A 17,534-nucleotide genomic window follows, 5' to 3' on the forward strand; every position below is an offset into this window, starting at 1 on the left:
CTGGGTAAGAGTTCAGGAAATTGTATTTAGTGTAACAATTCAGAAGAAACTCATGCACGGTAAACTACTGCTTTGATATGCCTGCAGCTTATGTTCCTCTAGGTTACCAGCATGGTCAAAAGAAAATGTCATTATTACTTCCTTTTCAAAGCATGTCTAAAAATAGCTGATTTTAGAAAAAGCAGGGGGCTTGGTGCACCTGTCATTTGAACAGTGTGGTGGCCTGAGAAGCAGCCTGCAGGTGGCAAAGGGGGCTAATTAGGGAGTCACCTGAGTGGAAGGAAGCCGGATTTCACCTACATAACCCTGAGTGCCACAAGGGGAGAAGCTCCTGGCAGCAGGGCTCTTGAGCCCGTAGGCTGGGGAGGCAGGCCTTGCAAGCAACATAGGCCTGGGAACAGGAGTGGGTGAACCTGTAGCCTGGAGAGGGGCAGAGGTCAGGCACAGTAGCCCAAGCATCGGGGCAGCTGCCCAGGGATCGGGGCCAGGGTCCCATAGCCCAGAGAGGGAGAGGTAGGGCGCTATAGCCTGATGACTGGGGCAAAGCAGCCCAGAGATCGGGGCCAGATACTCATAGCCCAGAGAGGGCAGAGCACAGCAGCCCAGAGACTGGGGTCAAGGGCCTGAAGTCCAGAGAGTGGCAGAGGCAGGAGCCTACTAGGGTGGGACGTAATGCCTGGGACTAGCCTGCACAGGCACAGTGCTGGGTGGGGAGTGCAGGTGGGAAGGCCGCGCTTGGGAGTGGCTCCGAGGAGCGAGATGCCTGGGAGAAGCAGACAAGCCTAGAAAACTAACTGGGGAGTAGCCGAGGTGAGAAAAGTGCCTGGGCAGGGAGGTCTAGTCATAGGGGATGAGGCTATTGCCCAAAAGGACTGGTGGTTGATGACACCTGAGGCAGGGGCATGGGTATTGGGGACGGCAGAGATTAGCCCTTAAAGCTATGTGCGTCTTGGGGGCATGGATGGACACAGAGGGCCCACTCAGCTCAGGGTTCAAACTGAGGCCAGTAGGGTCTGGGTGGGACCTGCTGGTGGCTGGAAGTGACAAGGAGACACTCTAAGACCCATGGGCAACCTCCCTTCCTTAATATTTTAATAAGATCAAGGCATGGCAGGAGAGGAGCCAAGGGCGGGCGTTTTAGAGAGAGTTGGGCAGGACCTATACGGCTACCCCTGGGGACCCAGTGCTGTTATAGTCATATATCTTTGATTTGCTGGGGAAAAACATGGGAGTAACTTTTCCTAATGCACTGCTAGGCTGATAGCATACAAATTCAACCATGAAAATGCAAACAGAATGGTATTTCAATTTACAAACAGACATAACAATATGTATGGTAAATTTAAGTGTGCTTAAGGCAAATTCAGTCGTAGGTGGGTGAAGAATAAGGGACAGAAGGCACAAATAAGAGTTAGCTGAAAATTTTTTTTTAGCACCAACTTAAGTGGCCTACATTTTCCAGTCTGTTCACGCATCAGCTGCTCTTTTCTGACTGCACTGCTTTGGTTTTATAAAGTTTCTCTTTAGGGTCCTAAAATCTGTACAGACTCTTCATAATGAACCAGAACTTGTGGTAGAGGTGGTATCTTTTATTAGACCAACTAGATTTTTGCAAAGAAAAGTCTTTATATGCAAGCACCCTTCTTCAGGCACAGGAGAAAAGATTGTAAAAGCTCTCCTGGGTAGAAATGCAAGTTCGTATTTCCTTGAAGGTGTGGTAACATTTCCTCATTGGCACAGTTATTTTATGCAGATTAGGCTCAGAGAAAAGCTGGAATAGTCTGTTTACCTCGAAGTTGTTTTGTGGCAAGCAGGATGTAGAGTCATAATTCCTTCTGGCCATGATGTTTCATATTTCCCAGAAGAGCAAAGAGATGGCATGCTCTTCTGGGCAGGAATTTCTTACGTGGTGACATATCTCTGGGCTCTGTGACAATGCAAATTATCTCAAACAAAGGCAGGAGCAGGGTCTTAGATGGTAAAACTTGCTTCCTCCTTGTAAAATTATGAAGATTTCATTTAACAAATTGGCTAAAAGTCAATATCTTCCATGTGTTGGGTATCCAGGTTGTAGCTGTAGAGGCAAAAGGAATCAGAACTCGTGGAAGAGCTGGTATCTTTTATTAGATTACCTAGATTTTTGCAAAAAAATCTGCAATATCAACTTTCATTTCTACTTAGGAGAACTTTTACAATCTTTTCTCCTATGCCTGAAGAAGGGTGCTTGTGCCTGAAAGCTTGCAAATAAAGAGGTTTTTTTGCAAAAATCTAGTTGGTCTAATAAAAGATATCACCTCTACCACAAGTTCTGATATCTTTTGCCTTTAGACCAATACAGCTACACCTGGCTAACTGACTACTCCTCATTACTACTCATTTTAACTCCTTCCTCCATACTAGGCTTTATAAACTTTTGCAGATCCCACATTAATGCACACCGAAGTTCTGCTCTCTCCTATTTCAAACCATTTCTCAAAAAATACCTGTACTTGAAGAAACATAAAGCACATTTTGTTCACACACAACTGCAGCTTATTTAGATCTTAAGATTCATAAAAAAACAGAGTTTCTGTTATTTCTAGCTGGGTAAGGTGGCACGGAGACTTACAGCAGCCTACACACAATGATTACACTCTTGCCTTTTGCCTTCAGTGCTGCATCAAATGGGTGGAGTGGCAACTTCGGGGGATTTAGAGGAGCATGTCATGGTATGACTACCCAACATTTTTTGTAAGGCTGGATAAGACTAGGTATTCATCACATGAGTTGAACTGGACAGTACAGTACTGTATTAATAGTGGAGTTGATAATGCAGTCTGGGGTTTATGAATTTAGGATCTGGCCCTTCATGTAAGAAGACCCTTAATGCAGTTTCCCTTGGCACATCAAGGGAAGTGATTCTCCCACTCTGTTCAGTACTGGTAAGGTCTCACCTGGAACACTTTGTCCAATTTTGAGCCCCATACTTCAAAAAAAGATGTGGAGAGATTAGAAATAGTCCAACAGAGGCAAAAATGACAGTAACAAAAATGATTAGAGGCCCAGGAGACATGATTTATGAGAACAGACTGAAAACCAGGATTATTTCATTTTGGAGAAGAGAAGACAGCGGGTATTTGACAATAATCTTCAAATACACAAAGCCATCAGGCTTGGAACTGGGAGATCTGGTCAGTGTGTAGCTTCAGCAATTTCACTTCACCTCTCTGCTACTCATCTGTAAAATGGGTACAATTCACAGCGTTCTTCAGAGTCTGTAAGGAGTTGCAGTGCTATTACTCTGCTGAAGGGTTCGCATGTAAGCAGCTACTTATTAAGTCTAATCTTTGTTTTCCATCTTGTTTAAAGTACATACAGTACTAGCTTATAAACTGGGGAACTTGGTTGACAGAAAAAAATGGCAAGCAATTTTGACAGCTCACACAACTGGCAACTAACTGAGAGACAACCTTTAATACTATAGGAACATAAAAACATTTCAAGTAAATGTTTTACACTTCTAATTTGCCTACAAAAATGTATCTGCCTGTGATTTACCGAAATTGCTACTGGCTGTGAAAGATTAGTCACTGATAAAATAACCAGACCTGGAAGACTTCTAAGCTATTTCCTAGAGAAATAGTCTGAAGGGAAGATGAGAAACAGGTAAAAAATTAGGGTAAGAACCTTTCCCCCAAAATAAAACAAAAAACCCCCTTTCCTTCAGAAGAGAACAGAATAAAAGGATGTATATCTGTATTTGAATAGTCGCATATGGCATAAACTTAACCTGCTTTTCTTACTCTACCAAAGGGCTGTCTTACCATAGTTATTGACCCAATGGCATTAATTCAGAGAAGAGTACTGTGCCATACAAACCAATCAAATATCCTAAATTAGCATGTTTTCTCACATACAATGCACCCCAAAATAAGAGATGCACCTTGCTTTTGAAAGGCAAAATGAAGGAAAAAAAGGTGTGTTTTTTTTAATAAGTAACTCAGTAGCAGCGACAGAGCACACTGCACGCATTGTTTTTCTCCTCGGAGAATTACTTTCATTTTCCCACGGCAGAAACTGCTGCTAACCTATTACCCTGGAACCATATTACATTAAATCATTGCAAATTCTCTGATAAAAACCTCAAAATCTGTGATTAAAATGAAAGGGTCCTCACTCCCCACCATAGCCCCGCTAGCTCTGCTGATGCCCCTTGGCCCCCAGCCCCCTGGCATCCCCAACTCTGCCAGGGCAATGGGGCCAAGGACCCAGGTCTGCAGCCCTCTGGCCCCGGCAGGAGGTGGTGGCTGCTGCAGCGGAGCCTGACCCCCCCGTTGCCTGCTGTGGGCTAGGTTGGGGGTGCGCTCCCTGCCACTGCATGCACTCCTCCCCCCACGCTTACCTATGGGAGCTGCTCTCTAGGCTGCCCGGGGCCAGGTACATATACATGCACATGGTGCCCCCTGCTTGATCACCGTCCTCCCGCTCCCTCCCAGCCCCATGCAGGCTGCAACTCTGCCAGCCTGCAGAGAGCTCTTTGCAAAACTGCAAAATGCATGGGTTTCTCCACTAAAATGAGAATGGAAAACCTGGACCCCTCACTATAATGCACCCCCCCCCAATTTCCTGCAGCTGTTTTTTGGAAAAAAGAATGTGAATCGGCATCTGAATAGCTGCATCAGGCAACTATAAAAGGGGGAGGGGTGTACAACAAAATATGGTGTTTTTTCTATATTACCCTGCTTTCCTTGGCTGAAAAAACGCTGCCTGTAAAGGTGACATACCCATAGCATCATAGTTCAAAGTCTACATCAACCACACACGTGAGGCACTGGCAGTACTGACTACCTCCCCTGCTACTCGACCAGCGTGCCTCAACTTTGAAGGCTGCTGCTGGAAGAGGATGGAGGGAGAGAAAGGGATCAAGAGGAGCTGTCTCAGTCATGCTAACATTTATGCACATATTAAAGTTTATTACCCCACTGAGATCAGCAAGGCTACTAATGATGGCAATGCTAAACCCACATATAAATGTTTACTGCATCAGGGCTGAGACTGCCAACTAATGCCAATTATGGTGATGTTTGTTAAGGATGCATTTGGAACTACACCGAACCTGTCAATTCACTGAAAAGCCTATGTAAAAATCTTTAGAGGGGAAGAGCATCAAGTGCTACTCACTCAGGCAAAAGCTGAACAAGGGAGTTAAGCAAGAAGACATGTCTTTATTAAGCCAGCCAAACCCTCCTCATAAGTTAAAATGTAAAAAGTAAGGCTTAATTTAAAGAAAAAATGTAGCTCTATTGGTCTTCCAGAAAATGTGAAGAGGGTAAACCCCGTTAATCATTTCCTTAGACGACAACCCAAATCTATTACCATCGACATGAGCTGCAAACATGCATCATTCAGCCTCAAAACACTTATTTAGAGGTCCAGTGCCTGAAAATTGCACCATTTAAGATGAAAAGCTTGTGCAGTATAAATCACTTTTTGTCCAAAAATGAAATGTCACATTAACAATTTACCATATTTATTCAATTCCAAAGTGATGTCTGTGTCCCCCCACCTCCATTTAACATGGGAAGAAAAAGCTCCTTGTCTTAGATTAGAGTACAAGGTGGTGGAGGGGAGGCAGATGCTGTGGCTCTGGCTGTGGACCAGGTTGGGGCCACGGATGCTGTTTGCCCCCGTGCCTTGACTCCCTCCCTCACCCCCACATGGTCTCAGGCCCATATCCCCTTCCACGTCTTTCTCTCTTCCCCCCCAGCCGACTCATCCCCCCTAAAATCTCTCTTCCCCCCACTGCCCCTTTCCCTCCCCTTCCACCACTTATCCTTGCTCTGGTATGGGCAGGCTCAGTCGCCAGAACAAGGGGAAGCAGGGGAAGAGCAGGGGAGAGGTGATGTTGGGGGGAGGCAGGCACAAGGTAGGGGGAGAACATCTACCCCCCACCCCTGGACCTCACTGCCCCCCTACCGCTGCTTTCCCTGCTACAGTGGTGGTGGGGACAAACTTAAAATGATTCTCCAATAGTTGGATTCTATATATAGAAAATTATAATAAAATTTATAAATTTTCAATTTATAGACTCTAATTATTGGGGGCTTGTCTTAAATTCAAGGTCATTGTGGATTTGGGGAAATATGGTAGTTTCCTTCTTGCTATGGCAAATATCATTGTCAAAGAAACAAAGACAATTCTTAAAAGTTAACGAGGCATCTCTTTTTTAAAAAAATCCCTGTATTTTGCAACACATTTGTTAGAGCATATTAGATCACATCACCTCCTTGGGTACAATGAAAGCTATATCATTTATACATAAAGGATGGTCTAATTAACATTTTGTGGTTGTGCTTTATCCAGCTACAGTGCCACCAAGTAGGCTAGAGAAACCAAGTGCAGGTTTTGTTCTAACGGGATTTCTGGCTTTGTAGATACATATAGCAGCTTTGTGCAGGGGACTGGGCACAGGACTGGGGTTTACTTCTACTGCCGACTCACTGCATGACTTCTGCAAAGTGAGTGCAGATCTCTGGGTCTCAGTTTCTCCATCTATAAAACAGGGATGATGGCACATGTTCAAGTCATAAGATGGCTGTAGACTTTATGGCTTCTGCCAACAGGGAAACACACGGTAGGTACGGATTCAAATTCACAGTGCACTTGCTACTCCAGATTAACTCCCCATGTTGACACAGTGCAGTTAAGTGTAAAATAGCATACTCCACCCTACAAGGAACCAAATCAATGTTCACATGCACTGCGTGCCCACCTCAAGTGTTAGGGAGGTGTAGCTACTACACTGTAAATTTACATCCGGAGCAGACAAGCTCTTAGTGCTTGTCCAAGATTAATTCATGTCAAGTCCTAGGTAAGGCCCAGGCTTGCAGTCCCCAGAGTGTGTTCCTTCCCCAAAGCAGAAATAGATTTTAAATCCAGAGGAATTTATGATCATCTAGTCTGACCTCTTGCATAACAAGCCATAAAAAATAAGCCAGTAATTTCTGCATCTAACCCATCATTTTTGTTTGAGTTACAGTATATCTTTAATACGCCATCCAATCTTGATTTAAGACTTCATGTCCTTAGATAAATGAATCCTAGAGAAATAGGGCTGGAAGGGACTCTAACCCTCAATAGTTACAGTGGTTAAGTGCCCTCACTTATTTCCCCCTTATTTCTAGTCTGAATCGGTCTACCTTCAGTTTCTAATCTACTAAATTTGCTCAGGTGTTTTTCAGTTAAATTAAATACCCTCTGCTGTCAATGTAGTCACGTGTAGATCAGGATCAAATTGGATAAATTCAGGGGACTGAACTTCTCAACTGACCCTTTCCATAAAGCCTGTTCTTCCCATTCTGAATCATTCTTTTTCCTCTTTTCTGAGCCCTTTTCCAATTAGGCACACAGTGGCTAATTTCAATTCCAAAACAGGATAACCACATAATTAAGTAGTTAAAAGTCCCTTGACAATCTTAACTGTAGTTTCACCTCTGAGATCCAGAAAAGCAGTAGCAAATATCTTTAAAAATGAAAATGTTTGTGCACCCCCTGCTCCTCCATTGCAGAAACCTATTTTAATCAGTTTTTAAAAACAAGTTTATTTTCTAAATTGGCTCCAAAATGTGGTACCTCTACTTTTGCTATATATGCACTCTCCTGGGTTATCCCTAAAGCTATTTCTTTCAGATTTGGGGGTTCCCAGTTCCTGTCATCCTGCTAATGGATTACTATTGTAGATGGAGCAGTACCTGAAGATCGCCTAAAAACGAGGCGCTGAACGCAGCTGCTTAGCGGTGTTCCTTTCAGAGAGTGCTTTTTGCACGGGTCCTGTGATTTGGATTGACATACCACTTGTTTCTGTATAAACATCAACTCGCCATTTTCTCAACCTCCTGAAACCCTCAATATTTTGGATCTTGGAAATGGCCCGTCTCCCTATCTGGTACTGGAGCAGCAGCTAAAGTTAGAGAAAGAGTTTTGCTAAAAAGTCTTTCCATTCTGGTGTTAGAAAGGAAAAACGGAGAATTGGCAATTGGGAAATTCAAGTGCAACTTCTTTCTCCACTTGGTTCAGTAGAGGCAGAGTTGCTTGCTGGCATTCACAACTCACTCTCTATTCTCCAAATACTTTTGAAAAATAACAGGGTTCAGAAGGATACCAAGGTGGGCTAAGTGGAGAAACCTGAATGTAGCGGGTAGGGTGGGTGAGAATGAGTCTGTTGCTAGAAATGGATTTACCTTGATCTTGCCAGCTGCTCTGCAAGGGGGATTCCTGCCCTGCAGGAAACCCGCTGAAATCAATGTGGTCTGTGGGATGGAAGGGACAACCCAGCTTTTGGCATATTTTCCATACTCTGTGGGCCCCTGGATTTGAGAGGAGCAGTTTAAGTACATCTACACAAACAGCAGTCTTATCTTATTCTCATCCTGCTAGAACCACATGAAGGCTGTCACTCCAGCTCATACGTTAATCAGAGTTAATTTGGTGTCTGCACTTTTAGTCACTATACATGGATAAGTATAGGAAGCTGAGTGGGGCTCACTCAGCTACATACTATACAAATGTTGTCAGACACTGTCTATTATGTCCACGTATTGTGTCCACGTTTTGCAATAGTTTTAAAAAAGCAGGCAGCAGTTCCCTATTCTTTTCAGCTCACATATTGTCTGCTGCAAATCTCTATTCGCGTTTTTACATGATAACACAGGGGTGTCAGATTCATAATTAAATAAATTAACCGTTAACCCTATGTTTATGCTCCTGCTATAAACAGAAGCTTAATTTGCTGCACTGACAGTCGGCTGCATGCCATTTGTATCTTTTCTGTGCTATATGGTATTTCTATAGCACTCAAAAGTCACTACATGCTTTACATATTAAAGAATACAAGCCCCCATCTGCAAGGATTTTCCACCTTATAGCTCAATTCTGTATATTCGTGTACTTCTCATAGGCATTCTGGAAACAGAGGTCTTGCTGGATTAGTTCCCAGGCAGCGTAACATATATAGATAATTCCTAATTATGCTATATAACACCAACACCAAGCCCCTCTTCTCAACCGTCACAGAACAAAAAGGTGCATTCCTTCTTCGGCAGACGACAAAACACAGCAGAGCAAAACAAATACACATTTTCCAGGGCAGATTTCACAACTGCGGTATTCCAGTTGAGCAACAGCGGGTTGGGAGAACAAAGCTGAATTCTTTTAGGGTATCCATTCGTGACGTTCCCAACAAGGAAGCAAGGGAGACGAGGGAGAGATACAACCCTTTACAGTACCTTGGCTCATCTTCAAGTGGCACTCCACTCTGCATCGGAAAAGAATTGCACCTTGCGTGCAAGAACAAGCGGGATCTTCTTCAGTAATGCTAGGAGCCCACCATGCTCAGAGCTGTATCGGAGAGAGAACCAGGATGCTCTGCATTCAGGCCCAAAGATTTGCCTGTGTCAGCAGTGGGTCACGCTGGACTTTTCTATGGGGCTATTCAAACCTTCCTGGCTGTGGCCTAGCAAGCTGCTGAGGTCATGCAGGCCTGATCCACCTTCGCTGACAGGCAGAAAACACAGACTCCCATCACTCTGACTTTAGCATTGCCCAGTGTAGGAGGGTAGCGTGGAAAAACGGCAAAACTTTGAATACACACTGCTACCCTCACTTTTGCCTTTGCCCCTGCCCCACTATAACAAAGAACATTTAAAAAAATCCCTTAAATTACCATATGCAATTTAAAAAAATCTTGTAGCGCTCTTAATTCTCGGTTATTTTTCGTGTACGCACTCTTAAGTAGTCCCGACTCGTTATTGCTTTTCCTTACATTTCTCCACTTCCTTGTTGGCTGCTTATTTAGAAATGCTAAAAATAATAAATGACACACGTATGATGGTTTACTTTTCTCTTAATTTCTGCGTTAAGTTAATTCTAGCTGTCATGCAGAGACAGATTTTCTATTAACTACAGTAATTCACCTGATACTTGACCTGTTGTTTTAAATACCAAAGATATAAATCAAAGATATCTGAGCATTTACTGTATGTATCACCTGGGAAAGTGCCAGAAAGCATGAATGAAATATTGGCTCAGATTTAAGGAAACTGTTATGCTAAAGGTAAAGTTTCAAGAGAACTGAGCATTTACTATACATACTATAAGGGAACAACAGGTCCTGGATGAGCCGTGATGAACTGTTATACTCGCCTTGGCCTGGCTAGAGGCACTCTCTAGTGGTACAGTTCCAGTCTCATGAAAACACTCAAAAAGACTAATTGGACTAATCAGAATAGGAAAAATCTGGTGGACTACTTTATAAAAAATCCTCCAAAATGTGTATACTGTTGCCCACACAGGAATTGCCATAACCTTTTAAAAATTCAGCATTTAAGTGGCACTAACAATACAGAGTGAGCAACCTTTAAAAATGTACATGGGTCTGAAAGGAAGAACAAAAAAATCATCTCCACACCCCATCTATGAAGCATCTTGTTGTGAAAGAGATAAAAGATAATCAAAGGTGGGTGGAAAATAATTCCCAGGAGGATGAAAGAACAACGAACGAGTAGGACTGACACAAAGGCAATTCCCCAATCCTCCTGCATCTATGATGCTGGTGTCAAAACTAGTTATTAATCTGTGTACAAGAAGCTAAAACACGATTCAAGTCCCAGTGAACAAGGGGGTCTACCAACTTATTTCTCCCTCTCTGGTACAAGTTACACGACTCCGTCTTCATGCAAGTGCACTGAACTCCCCTGCCCCCATCACCTCTGCTCACGCACACTCAAAAAAGCGAAGGATTTTGTCAGGACATTTTGAAGCTGACCCTCAGCAGAATAATCATATGCCAACAAAGGAGCTAATTTTGTTTTGCTGACACATTGAAACAGGCTGTACAGTTACATTAGATTACTTCGTATTTCATTTCAGCCCATGGTCACCAAAACCCGATGCTCTATCATCTAGTGCAAAACCTGAACTCTGAAAAAGTTCTATACATCTATCTGTATTCGAGTTTGCAAAACTTTCAAAGCTAATTTTATGTAAATGGGAATGTCATAACCATTAACAAAGAGAACAAGACACCCACTGACATTTCTGACAGAGGAATTTTCAATTTAAATTAAAATGAGAGTTCTCAAATCAATTAAAATGCGAAGTGCACGGTGTTATACTTTTATATTTTTGTTCCTTATTAACGACAGAAGTATCTATAGATACAGTGTACCTCTAGTACCTGTAATCGTATATGATTTCACAATCTAGGCCAGGTCAAGATTTAGATGGGAAATGTTAAAGGAATACCTATCTGCCATGGGAAGTGGTGGTGGAAATTTGACAGACAGCACTTCCCAAGTCATTATATAATCGAAGGCCCAGCACACTAATCGAGGTACTTTTCTATGCAAAAGGAAGACTGTTTAACCTACTGTTTGGGTCAAATGTCAACTCAAAGACAGTTACAAACTGACTCCAAAAATTTCCCATTGCTTTCAGGTAGGCATTGCACTCCTCTTATCTTATGCTCCTAAAATACATTCAGGCTTACTACATCAGGTTAAACTGATGCTGTATTCAATCTCAAAGTGGCTTTACTTCAGCAAAGGAAAAAACCCCCACTCTATATATCCCTCACCCGGCTCACCAGGGCTTTGTGACACTTCACTGGTTTAAGTTTTCTGAACTAAAGGCACTGAATTGAAAGTACTGATTAGGTTTTCAGCTTCACTTGCTCTTGGCTTGTAAAAGCCCTTGCACATATACTTATTTAAATGCTGTTTACAACTTCCAACTGAGAAGTGGAATACAGGGTGTAAGACAGACAGAAGAGGCACAGGGAAAGTGTAAAAGGGAAAGTGTAAAAGCCATCCATCGAGGGTAAGAACAGTTTTATAGAGTGAATTGATGTGAAATTGGCCTCCAAAGCCTGACTGCTCTCACCTGCTTGCTACTGAATCACGCTTCACTTCACTGAGCGCATGAGAAATACCACCAGGTCTGTTAAGAGAGAAAACTCTGTTTTGCTGAATTCTAGGGACATTTGGTAGTTTTTAAAAAACTATTTCGCAGGAAAAAACCCAGCTCCATTGACTTCCAGGAAATCAAACTTCTTATTTTTTCATTCTGGCCTTTGCATGGTAAAAATCATGGTGGCCCACATCTTCATCTACTACCTACAGCTGAATGAAGTGATGGACAATACAGCGCGCTGTTTATAGGAAGGAAGGCTCAGAGAAAACGTGTAGTTTAAAATACCCGAAGGAGGAGGCCAGGCCACATTTCTGAAAAGACAAGTGATGCTCAAAAGCACAAAGGGAGGATATTACAGTACCCTTCAGAGAAATGGATTTCTTTGAAAGAGATCCAGGTGTGAAAAGCATGACGGGATCATAGGAAGCAAACAACAAAGAAGATACGCTGTTCACCTTACATGAAAAGTGAGCACTTGGGGTTTTTTTTTTTCAAATTAGCAACCCTCTTTTCCTTCCAAAACGCCTTTCAGACTTGTTATGATCACCCTGGCCTGTTTCTGCTCAGAAAATAAAAACGGCGTCAATTCTGCAGTGCGTTCTGCTCCTTTTAGTGCGGCAAAAAATGAGGGTCGTCTGCCATCTAGTGGCAAACAAACAAACAGAAAGATCGAGTAATATTTAAGAAACATTTCATTTCCTGGAAATATCAGGTCAGAACTAGAAGCTCTTTAACAAGATAAAATTACACAGAGACAAATTCCCCAAACAGGAAGGAGAGCAAATCTGCACATGCTGCCAATCCAGTGGCTCACTCTCACCCTACAAACGAGGCAGGAGCAAGGAGGGGCTTCCAAACCCAAGGGGTGACCATCACCGTCCTCGTTTGCGCCCGTCGCTTTTACTGCGCCTCTGATTTTAGTTGCCAACAGATGCCCCCAAATCTGGTGGTGGGCAACAAGTATGGGGCGAGGTTGAGGGGGAGAAGAAGTGGCACACCACTAGCAAGCCCTCCAGGCCACAGTTTACCCTGTTGTGGGCTGCATGCGGCTCAGGAGCTCTCAGCTGCACAGCCCTGCTCTATGGGGAAGATAATGTTTCCCCAGACATTACCAAAACACAAATGCCTGGTACACCGGGCAGTTACACTGCTTGAACCATCTCAGCACATTAAGACATTGATTCTTGTCTTTCACTAAAAGTGATAAACTGCAAGTAGCAGAATAATGGAACCAGACTATTTCCCCATAGAGAGGAGCAATTTTGCTTTTTAAACACAAGTCGCATTTATTTCAAAATATGCCTTTCAAAACTGCTGCTCAGGTTTTAGAGGCAGAATGTCACAGCTTCCACTTGTATCTGCTAGCACTGCAGGTTGTGGGTATAATCTTAAACAGGAATATTTCAATTTTTTTTAGATGTGCACCGATGGGAATACTTGACATTTCTATGACACCCTCCACAACAGCTTTATATTGTTTTCCATTAATTAAGCCTCATAAAACACTTCTTTAAGAAAAGCAGCAGGAAAAGTTTGAAGCTACTTGCTGAAGGTCAACTCTGCAAGTCTGCTGCAAGAATACTTAGCTCTTCTGACTCCTAGGTAAGGGTTTTAGACCTTATAGACTCTGTGCATTAACACATTCTTCATAATTACGATGTAACTAAAATGCCAAATGCCTTCCCATCGCTTGGTCAGGGCTAGGCCGTTCACTTCAAGGTTGCATAGTGCAGAGGGCATAAATTATGAAAGCCCTTTTTAAGAAAAACACCAACACCAAGAAACTCTCAGCACAAAATAGTCATTCTCTCACTTTAAGGGCCGTTAGAAATTCCAGATGGCTATTTTTCCAAAAGAACAGGTCTAACATAACACAGACGATACTTCCTATGAAATTATGGTAAGTAAAATTATGCTTCACTGGGGATTGCACTCTTTAATATTAAGGCAAAAATGATTCTGCAGCTCCCAAGAAGATTAAGTTCTTGGGTAACAGGCTACATCCTTGGCCCCGGTGAAACTTTTTGGAGGGAGATGGGTGTAGGATGTCCTCAGTAGCCCCTTGGGGATTCTCATGGTGCAGAATAGCCAAACTCAGTGCAGTGAAAACAGTGCATTCAGTTCCCAGTTGCTACCCCCATTTAAGAGCCATGTGAGAAGCGAGAACCAGGCTGAAGTTCAGTGTACTTATGTAACTTTTGACTTTCAAAAAAGCCCTTAGGAGGGCTATCATTAATAAAATCTGAAATTTAGCCAACTAAGATTAGTTCTCATTTTCACTTTGAATCAAGGCAGCGAAGGGAAGTAACATCACACAGCACAGTCTGCATTTCTCCTTGCAATATAATTAATTACTGTCTAGATAGAAAAATGCTTTGCTAGGGTGCAGAGGATGAGTATGTATAGTCAAAGGCAGCACTTTTGGACTTTCTTTCCAGACTTTTTATCGGTTTTTATACTAGATTTAATACGTTTTTCTCCAGCAACACTTGACGCCTTCCAGAGTACAGAAGAACTGGATATAGTCCACTTGAAGCGGGCTTGCCGATTGAATGGAATTGAGAACAAAATTGCTTACTTTCCAAAGATGAAAAATCTCTCACTTCTGTCCGGCCTTGCATCCACTGTATCATCCGGCTCTTCAGCCTTCATTTTCAACTGAGGCCCGTCAGCGTACAGCTCTTCTGCCATCTACACAAACAAATATAAAAAGAAACCTAATAAAAACCACCAATCATTAAACCAAATCTATTTTCTAGTAAAATTATTAAGCCAGTTACACTGTGTAAAATTGTACAGGCTAAAAGTAGCCATCGATTTTTGGATCCTCCAGTCTGATAGTGTGTGTACTCAGTTATCCCTATTACTTTTTTTGTAGTTATTCAAAGATGACCTACACCAGGGGCACTGACCCCCCCCAGCTTGTAGGCCAAATCTGGCCCTGTGATATTCAGCCGGGGTGGGGGCTCCTCATATGCCTGGAAATTTGGTGGTGGGAGAGGAGTGGCACCACTTCCCCACTGCCAAATTCCTGGACCCATGGGGAGCCCTGGACTCTGCACTGGGTCCAGCACCCAATATTAGTAGGCAGGGCTGGGTGGGGGTAGCACCAGGCCCAGGGCCCCATCGCAGCACACAAGAGACTAAGAAGGTGCAGCTCCAGGCCCCAAGCCCGGTATGGAAGGCCAAGGGGGGCAACGCCAGGCCCCTGGGACTCAATCCCAGTATGCTGGGGCACGGTTGAGCGGTGGTAGTCCCCCTGGGGACAAATCCCAGTGGGAGGGGGCCCACTTCTGAAATCCTGGCGATCAGGGCAGGGACAGGGTGGTGTCGGGCATCCCAGGGCCGATCCAGGCTGCGGAGTGGTCCCTCCCCACTCATCTGGCCCACAGGGCCGAGAATTTGAGCACCGCTGTCTTAGACCGAAGGGTAGCATATAAAACGAGTCAATAAAATCTGCCCACAAACTGCAACTAAGATTTAAAAATAAAAAAAATGATGGCAAAATGCCTTATAGTATGTTTTTAAGATGTTTTCTGTGGATTGAAAACAAGTAAGTTTGCAAAGAAGCAGGAAACACTGGCAATTAGACACCAACTTATTTGTTATTCGCGTAGCTATAACCCAAATTGAAAGCATCCAGAGAACTCAGAAAGATATGCCCCCAAATTCTCTCATGGAGGCACAGGTACACAGGCACACTCAACTGCCTGTACAGAAAAATGCTGCAAACTGTTTTTATAGAGATAGACTCAATTTTAATTTTATTTTTCCTATCACATTATGCATGTTATATTTTCCTAACACTGAGGTTTTGTTTTTATTTAAAAAAAACCCAGAAAACCGTATTTTTCTTTCATTAAAAAAGCACATTACTCGAAGACATCATAGCAGTCTTTTATGTCAGTTGATACGCTTGTGTCAAAGCCTGTTTTAAGATGTCTCCGCCGAGCATACCTTTCCTAAGGTCAGCGGAGAGGCTTCCATGGCACACTAGAAAACACACTCTTTACTAGGTTAAAAGCTTATTTCTATTTTAAGTATTAGCCAGAAGACTACTTGTTGCTCATTCACTTCCTTAAGGCCCATTCCTGAAAACGCTCACTCGTGCATGCGGTCTTTACTTATTCACGGCATCCTATTGAACTCAACTGATAACAGATACACAAACAGACTTTTATAACTGATGCACCATCAGGACTGTGGAAACCAGACTGAGAGAGCATTAATATGAATATCACTGTCCTTTCAGCCTGTAATTGGAAAAGTAAGGTAAGGGAACACCCCCCTCCGCCAGTTGTTTCCAGTTTCTGGAGATTTTAATTTGACTTCAACAGAAAAAGCAATGGTATGTGATAGACTGGGGTAAATCTAGTCTTGTTTCAAATAACTCAGTAATCTGGAAAGAATGTGGATTTGCAAAATTGGAAGATTATATCAGATTTAGGCAAAAGAAGGAAGAACTTCAGCAGGACACCAAGTCCCATATTGCACTCCCATGCAAAGGAAGGACTAGACTGAAATACCTACGCACATCACTACTGACCACACAGGAAAGCAACATCCGGGTGTCGCTCTCGCTCAGCAAAAACAACGGAAGAGCATGCAGCAACCAGCTAAACAGCAACTCGGTGCACATTCACTCCACGCCACTACGGTGAGAGCAGCGCTAACCGAGATGTGCCACGCTGTGCACGTTTCCTCCCCGAGCCTTGGAGAACTACACGACGCCAACTTCATCCCTTGTGACTGGACACCCAGGGCACGTCCCCTCCCAGGGACTGCACCGGAGAGCCCTGCAAGTCCTTAAACCAGGCAGGTTTAAGGACCATTGCGGAGACATGATCCCTTTTATTAAGCCGGCTGAGTAGCTGGAGAAAAGTTTTTAGCAAGCTTTTGGGTGCAATCACCCCTTGTCAGGCACAGGGAGTCTCTGCTGGTCTGCGACTCCAAGGAGCGAGAGAAGCTGGAAGTGTGGTAGGAGGCAGGAATGAGGAAGACATGGGTAGAAGAGACAGAAACCAAAAGGCAAAGCAGGGAGATGAACACACAGGGAGCACCCAGCGTCCTCGCTGTTCCCTTCAGAAATCGCGGCGTGGCATTTTTCCACTCCCGCACTGATAAGAGTTTGAATCATAACACGGCTCGATGCCACACCTCAAAGCTTTGCTGCAAACATGGCCCCAAAGCCCAGCCCAAAGCCAGAGGGCAACTTACTGACTTTTAGCAAGCCATCGAGGCAGATAACTATTAATTTTCTAAACTTTTTAGGGGCCCTGCAGGCCGGATACAACGGCCTGGCGGGCCGCAACCGGCCCCCGGGCTGCGTTTTGCCCACCCCTGCCTTGACCCCTTTATTAGGCCCACTGAGAAACGGCAAACATTTTTTTTTTAATTACTTTTTTTTTTTGCAATTCCCCCGCCTCTCCCATAAAACGGATCCTCTCTAAGCCAAGCTGTTCGGACCGCCCCTTTTTGGGGGTCTCAGACTCAGGCGGCGACCGGGCACGCCCTGAGACCCCGTCCAGGCGCCGGCGGGGTTTCCGGTGCCCGGGAATGGCGGCAGAGGCGTGAGGGCCTGCCCCTGC

The 17,534-nt window shown here is 43.7% G+C and overlaps 1 protein-coding gene across 4 annotated transcripts in view; it reads right to left on the minus strand.

Moving 5' to 3' along the window:
- The window catches only part of CASP7 (caspase 7), a 30,921-nt gene extending 13,859 nt beyond the window's left edge, over positions 1–17,062 (minus strand). For 2 of the 4 annotated variants that reach the window (XM_019556215.1, XM_019556216.1), the window contains exons 1-2: positions 16,998–17,062; positions 14,525–14,637 (exon numbers count right to left, since the gene is read on the minus strand). In XM_019556215.1, coding sequence (XP_019411760.1) covers positions 14,525–14,637 — 113 coding nt within the window. In that variant the 5' untranslated portion in view covers positions 16,998–17,062. Of the gene's footprint in view, positions 1–8,034; positions 8,041–9,263; positions 9,517–14,373; positions 14,377–14,524; positions 14,638–16,997 lie in introns of those variants that run through there. The other 2 variants (XM_019556214.1, XM_019556217.1) reach the window with 2 other exon arrangements.
- Between the last annotated feature and the right edge of the window lie 472 nt (positions 17,063–17,534).

Source organism: Crocodylus porosus, unplaced genomic scaffold (assembly GCF_001723895.1).
Source record: "Crocodylus porosus isolate Cpor-Errol unplaced genomic scaffold, CroPor_comp1, whole genome shotgun sequence".
In the NCBI taxonomy this organism is placed as follows: Eukaryota; Metazoa; Chordata; order Crocodylia; family Crocodylidae; genus Crocodylus; species Crocodylus porosus.